At 42.3% G+C, this 7,586-nt stretch overlaps 1 protein-coding gene across 1 annotated transcript in view; it reads left to right on the forward strand.

The window, feature by feature from the left end:
• Window positions 1-7,244, forward strand: part of CHRNB3 (cholinergic receptor nicotinic beta 3 subunit) — a 34,751-nt gene extending 27,507 nt beyond the window's left edge. Inside the window, exons 4-6 of the mRNA XM_025394640.1 lie at window positions 2,006-2,115; window positions 2,751-3,633; window positions 6,327-7,244. Of these exons, the coding sequence (XP_025250425.1) occupies window positions 2,006-2,115; window positions 2,751-3,633; window positions 6,327-6,461 (1,128 nt within the window). The 3' untranslated portion in view covers window positions 6,462-7,244. The remainder of the gene's footprint in view (window positions 1-2,005; window positions 2,116-2,750; window positions 3,634-6,326) is intronic.
• The last annotated feature ends 342 nt before the right edge of the window (window positions 7,245-7,586 follow it).

The raw sequence follows: 7,586 nt of genomic DNA on the forward strand, positions 1-7,586 counted from the left end.
ATGAATCTGGGCTCAATGGCTCATGCCTGTAATCCCTACACTTTGGGAGGTGAGGCAGGAGAATTGCTTGAGCCTAGGGGTTCAAGACCAGCCTGGGCAACATAGGAAGACTTCATTTCTACAAAGCAAAACAATTAGCTGGGTGTGATGGTACACACCTGTGGTCCCAGCTACTTGGGAGCCTGAGGCAGGAGGATCACTTGAGCCCAGGAGGTTGAGGCTACAGTGAATCATGATGTCACCATAGCACTCCAGCCTGGGCAAAAGAACGAGATTCTGTCTCAAATTAAAAAAAAAAAAAAAGAAGAAGAATCTAAACGCATTGCTAAGTAAAGATGTCAGAATTGAAATGTTATGTTGATTCCATTTACATGACATTCTAGAAAAGGTGAAATTATAGAAAAAGAGAACAAATCAGGGATTTCTGAGGGTTGGAAATGTGGGAGGGGTTGATTACAAAAGGGCAGCACCTGGGAAATATTTTGGGCAAAAAAACTGTTTTGGTGTCTTAATGCCTGCAGTTATTATACAGCTATTTGCATTAATAACTGTAAACAAGAGTGAATTTTATTGTAAGTAAATTTTTACAAAGTGCATAAAGTGGAATTGAAACAAACCACAAATGCTACTATAAGTGAGTTCCCTCCAAGATTTCTGAGACTCAGACCTACCAATGATAGTAAGAGTCTCCTCAGCAGGAGACAAATTATTCCTAGGAAGGAGAATATATTTGCTCTTCAAAATAGGCAGAGGAGGAAGAAAAAAAGAGAAGCCCATGAGCACCAAGTAAACACGGTGAATACTTTATTACTGGGCTCTTAAATTGTCAGTTTCATATGCATGTTTTCCCATAAATATCATGCCATTTTGTTATACTTTCGATTCTAGTTTTTTAAAGGCCCATACATCTTAAACTTTGTTTTTGGGGGATCAAGTCTCAAAAATATTGTCTAAGATAGACAGTTTCCTCTGGGGTGTAGAGTTCCATCATTTGTCAGGCATCATGCATATTTCAGTATTTTACTATCTAGTGACATCATCCATCTGCTGATTCCTGATGTTTTAATGACAAAGTTGGCATCACTGGGCTCTGGGAAGCCTCATGCTGGGCATGCCCTTCTAACTCTCTGAACTCCTGCATCCTTATTCACCTACCCACATGAGAGGCTGTAGAATAGAAAAATTCAATTTTCAGGTCAGATTTCCTATGATTTTGGACCCAAAATCTTTTTAGTAGAGTCCACTCTGCTGTGATCGGGTCATCCATACATCATCCTCTTGACCTTCGCAGTCTGACCAATTCATGGTCAGGTTTATTTATCTAGATTAATCAGCCCCGTAAAACACGCCATGTGATTTCATCCTTATGAAGAAAAATGTGTAAGTGCGTGGAGGCTAACAATATTAGGAATGTAACTTAAAATTATAATTGGGAGCTCCAAAAATAAATTCAGAACTTAAAGAAAATGCTGGGAAAACATTTTTTATTGGATACAAGTTCTAATGTGATCAAGAAGAATTCATGGAAAATGGGTGTCTCATATTAACATAGCAGGTGGATGTTCATCCAAGCCTCTTGAGTGGTGTTCAAAATCACTTGTACCTGTTAGCATGTGATTAAAGTATTACTGGACTCACCCTCCTAGAATAAACTGAATTAGACACATCATTGCTTTTCTTTTGTTTGTTTGTTAAGAGAAAATAGGTTGAAAAGATAGATCATGAATTAGTGGCGTTTGTTGTAGAGCCTCTTCATGGTGAGGCAGGTACAGTGATTTTGGAAATATGTAACATGCAAAGGGTATGGGCCTGGGTGAGATCAGAGGCCAGGCTGGCCCAAGGTGAATCCTGTACTGAGTCCCCAGTAGGGTCACACAGTCCAACCAGGACAATTTCCTTTTCTTAATAAAACAGTGGCTTGATAAAGCTAACAGAAACTTGAAGATTTCAAGATCTAATATATTGAACTTTCAGAATAAAATCACAGTGTACCAATTTCATGCAGGAATGGACAGACCACAAGTTACGCTGGAATCCTGATGATTATGGTGGGATCCATTCCATTAAAGTTCCATCAGAATCTCTGTGGCTTCCTGACATAGTTCTTTTTGAAAAGTAAGTATCACATTGTTTCTTACTTATGGGGAAAAAAACAGATTTTTTAAAAAGTGAAAAAAAATAAATTTTTAAAAAAGTGAAAAAAAGAAAAGTAAATATCACAGAAGAAAACTATTTTTCCTGATTAACACCAGGAATAGAAAATTCTGATTCAGGCAAAAATACTTATTTAACTTTAAATAAAAAAAATTGTTTATTTTAAAACAGTTGCCTGGTGTTGCGGTAGAAAAGTCCTAAAATAGGGCAGGGCACAGTGGCTCATGCCTGTAATCTCAGCACTTTGGGAGGCTGAGGTGGGCTAATCATGAAGTCAGGAGTTCGGGACCAGCCTGGCAAATATGGTGAAACCCTGTCTCTACTAAAAATACAAAAACTTAGCTGGGCATGGTGGCAGGCGCCTGTAATCCCAGTTACTCAGGAGGCTGAGGCAGGAGAATTGCTTGAACCCAAGAGGTGTAGGTTGCAGTGAGCCGAGATGGTGCCACACCGCACTCCAGCCCTGGCGATAGAGTGAGACTCCATCTCAAAAAAGAAAAGAAAAGTCATAAAATAGAAATAGTCAATGCTGGGAAAAAGAACAAAAACTAGCAGGGGCTCCACCGACTGCTAAGGTGAAACTGCTTTGATTGCAGTGCTGACGGCCGTTTTGAAGGCTCCCTGATGACCAAGGTCATCGTGAAATCAAATGGAACCGTTGTCTGGACCCCTCCCGCCAGCTACAAAAGCTCCTGCACCATGGACGTCACGTTTTTCCCGTTCGACCGACAGAACTGCTCCATGAAGTTTGGATCCTGGACTTATGATGGCACCATGGTTGACCTCATTTTGATCAATGAAAATGTTGACAGAAAGGACTTCTTCGATAACGGAGAATGGGAAATACTGAACGCAAAGGGGATGAAGGGGAACAGAAGGGACGGCATGTACTCCTATCCCTTTATCACATATTCCTTCGTCCTGAGACGCCTGCCTTTATTCTATACACTCTTTCTCATCATCCCCTGCCTGGGGCTGTCTTTCCTAACAGTTCTCGTGTTCTATTTACCTTCAGATGAGGGAGAAAAACTTTCATTATCCACATCAGTCTTGGTTTCTCTGACTGTTTTCCTTTTAGTGATTGAAGAAATCATCCCATCGTCTTCCAAAGTCATTCCTCTCATTGGGGAGTACCTGCTGTTCATCATGATTTTCGTGACCCTGTCCATCATTGTTACCGTGTTTGTCATTAACGTTCACCATAGATCTTCTTCCACATACCACCCCATGGCCCCCTGGGTTAAGAGGTTCTTTCTGCAGAAACTTCCGAAATTACTTTGCATGAAAGACCACGTGGATCGCTACTCATTCCCAGAGAAAGAGGAGAGTCAACCAGTAGTGAAAGGCAAAGTCCTCAAAAAAAAGAAACAGAAACAGCTTAGTGATGGAGAAAAAGTTCTGGTTGCTTTTTTGGAAAAAGCTGCTGATTCTATTAGATACATTTCAAGACATGTGAAGAAAGAACATTTTATCAGCCAGGTGAGTAAACTGGTATTCCCAATTATGCCGCTATAAATGTGGGCCAAAGACAAATATTTTGACATCTGTTTACCATAAAATGTTGTCATGGTTTAAATGTGACATTATAAGCCATCCTTTTTATACATGTACCATTTAAAGCAAGCCCTCACATAACATAGTGATCTTAGTATGAATTTTTAGGAAGTAGTTCACAAAAACATAAGGAGCAAAAGTGAAGCAACTGTTGATTAAGCATTGTTTCTTATAATTGTTTCTTATAATTCTATATTAAATAATTCAATTACACATTTTTCTTTTTTTCTTTTTTTTTTGAGTCGGAGTCTCCCTCTGTCATCCAGGCTGGAGTGCAGTGGTGTAATTTCTGCTCACTGCAAGCTCCGCCTCCTGGGTTCACGCCATTCCCCTGCCTCAGCCTCCCGAGTAGCTGGGACTACAGGTGCCTGCCACCATGCCCGGCTAATTTTTTGTATTTTTAGTAGAGACGGGGTTTCACTGTGTTAGCCAGGACGGTCTTGATCTCCTGAACTCGTGATCAGCCCGCCTCGGCCTCCCAGAGTGCTGGGATTACAGGTGTGAGCCACCGTGCCCAGCCTCAATTACACATTTTAAGTTGGTTATCCTGGTCTCTGGTAATTTATCTCTCATTTTTCATGGGATGATAGATATGTTCAACCACAGTATTTAGAAATAAAAGACCAGAAATAATCAGATTTTTTGATTAATAAAAAATTTAGTGTTACAACAGATATTTTGGTGAGGAAAGAGGATGTGGTTATTTACAGATTTTTTTTTAAGTGTCCAGCAAAAAAAAAAAAAAAAAGTGATCTGTTGCCTACAGCAAGTAACATATTTTCAATTTATATAATAACTTCACTTTACAGAGTTCAAGTATTTTACTCTAAAATTGGTGAAAATTAGTGCCAAGAGCCTCATCCCCTAAACAAACTGATGAAAGAATTATTTTATTTTATTTTTTTTTTTGAGATGGAGTCTCGCTCTGTCACCGAGGCTGGAGTGCAGTGGCGCCATCTCAGCTCACTGCAAGCTCCGCCTCCCAGGTTCACACCATTCTCTTGCCTCAGCCTCCTGAGTAGCTGGGACTATAGGCGCCCGCCACCACACCCAGCTAATTTTTTGTGTTTTTAGTACAGACGGGGTTTCACTGTGTTAGCCAGGATGGTCTCGATCTCCTGACCTCGTGATCTGCCCGCCTTGGCCTCCCAAAGTGCTGGGATTACAGGAGTGAGCCACTGCACCCAGCTAAGAATTTTTTTTAGAATTATCCTTATACATTTTCTCTTGTGTTCTCAGACACTGCCTCATATACCCTCTCTCTTAACAATCTGTCATGTTTTTCATCCACTTAAATTTTTTTTAAAAGCACTAGAAAAGTGACTGCTGCTAGACAAGAAACATTCAGCTGTCAAGCTGGGCAGATTTTTTTGTTTGTTTCTTAACATCTTTTAAAAACAGGCTGGGCATGCTGGCTCACCCCTGTAATCCCAGAACTTTGGGAGGCCGAGGTATGTGGATCACCTGAGGTCAGGAGCTTGAGACCAGACTGGCCAACATGGTGAAACCCCCTCTCTACTAAAAATACAAAAATTAGCTGGGCATGGTGACAAGTGCCTGTAATCCCAGCTACTCGGGTGGCTGAGGCAGGAGAATCGCTTAAACCCAGGAGGCAGAGGTTGCAGTGAGCCAAGATTGCACCACTGAAGCCTGGGTGACAGAGCAAGACTACGTCTCAAAAAAACAAAACAAAAACTTAATACAAAGATTTCTTCCCCCCGTCCCAAGATGGAGGATATTTATTTACTATAGAGGGATGAGGACTCCCCTTCCTTTCAGACTTCCTTAGCCAGTCGTGCCTTGACTTTGTGTTATGGATCTGTTGCCCACTCTCTGCATCTCCCCTCCCCTTCCTAGTAAAGGGGACTCAGTCTCCTGTCTCCTTCGTGAATTTCTGTCTTGTCCTGGTCGATTCTTCTGCTCGGCAGCACCCTTCCTTCTGGAGCTGCAGCACAGGTGGAGTGGAAGAAAAGAAAGCCTGTGACATTTGGCCACAAAAACTCTTAAATTATAAATTTGTGATTATTTTCATACGAGTATCAGGAAGCACCCTAGTAAGATATACTGGCATACTAAGATACACTCCGCCTCCTGGGTTCAAGCAATTCTCCTGCCTCAGCCTCCCGAGTAGCTGGGATTACAGGCGCCCGCCACCATGCCCAGCTGATTTTTGTATTTTTAGTAAAGAGGGGGTTTCACCATGTTGGCCAGGCTGGTCTCAAACTCCCAACCTCAGGTGATCCCCCCACCTCAGCCTCCCCAAAGTGCTGGGGTTACAGGTGTGAGCCACCATACCTGGCCTATACTGGCTTTTTATTCACGTAAAAATCAGACTTTTCCCATTCTGATCAGGAATGTTGACATATGCACACAGAATTCTATTGTTTCTATTTTCCTTCTTCAGTGCTGATGACAGTGTTCCAAGATACTTCCTTTGGGCATGATTAGTGAAGTCCCTGAAAGAACCTGAGCCTGTAGTGTGGTTGGGACATTAGATGCATTTTGAAAACTTAAGTAAATGCTATAAATCTGAATGTTACTCTTTTTAAATCCCTTGAGATGAATACAGAACAGTTGCTCAGTGTCTTGAGTGAAAGGCATCTTTTTCTCTTTTGCAGGTAGTACAAGACTGGAAATTTGTAGCTCAAGTTCTTGACCGAATCTTCCTGTGGCTCTTTCTGATAGTGTCAGTTATAGGCTCGGTTCTGATTTTTACCCCTGCTTTGAAGATGTGGCTACGTAGTTACCATTAGGAATTTAAAAGATGTAAAGACTACATTACGTCTTAGACCTGACATCTGGCTGTTGCACAGACAGAATCCAAATGCACGTGCTTGTTCTATGAACCCTGATTGCGTTGTCTTCGTGGAAATGGAACATCTCTTCACAGGGGAAACTCTGGTAAATGTGCTCATTTGTGGTTGCCATGAGAGTGAACTGCTTTTAAAGAAAGTGACACCTCCTCAGGCCCCTGCCTTGGTTTCCCTGAACATTCAGGGAGGGATAATAGGTCCAGGCTTGAGCTCATAGCCAGAGTGCACAAAAAGCTGTTGCTACTTGGTGGAGGAACACCTCCTAGAACCAGCAGGCCTCGGTGGGGAGAGGGGGAATCCACCTGGAGTTTAAGGAGGTCTCCACATTGAACTATCTGTGTGGACAGAGCCTGGATCTCCCACCCAGCACTGACCTCCTTGGTGGTTTTGTCTGAGTTGCAAACTGGGGCTGTGTTGTGCTTCTGTAACAATGGGCCAGGCAAATCTCAAGAAGAGTTTGGGGATTACACTGGCAGGGCAGCTGGCACTATACACTTAACAATAATACAGATTCCAAGATGCCTGGCCTACCGAGGTGGATGTTATTTATGGTTTATTCCCAGCACGATAAGGCTTTCAGATGGTGAAACTGGAGCCCACTGTGAGCTGTGACTTGCTTTAAGGTCATGCATACCAAAATAACTCACAAAAGAAACAACCCTTTGCTACCAGAAGTGAATTCATTAATATCCATTATCTTTTGCTAGTAAACTAGGGTACAGAGCATTCTCTGATAATGGTTTTTGATGTCACCTCGTCTACTCGGATCCATACCAACACTATCCCCTAGGCTCCACCTTCTGTTTCCCTGTCTCCTGGCACCTGGGTGGGCTTCACCCCCACCCACCATCATTCCTCCTCTAAGACTCTGAGGGGAGTCTGCTCAGGTTCTTCTTGCCCTCCAAAATTGCTGCTGCCGCCAAATCCTTCCTGAATTTTAGCTTAAAGCAATTTTTCTCTCTGCCCAGTTACAAATCCAAATCCCTTTCTGGAGTACTTTTAGGCATGGCTCTTGCAAGCAGTTTGCAATCTAGGCTGGGTAGAGTGGCTCACACCTGTAATCCT

This window comes from Theropithecus gelada, chromosome 8 (genome assembly GCF_003255815.1).
Source record: "Theropithecus gelada isolate Dixy chromosome 8, Tgel_1.0, whole genome shotgun sequence".
Classification (NCBI taxonomy): domain Eukaryota; kingdom Metazoa; phylum Chordata; class Mammalia; order Primates; family Cercopithecidae; genus Theropithecus; species Theropithecus gelada.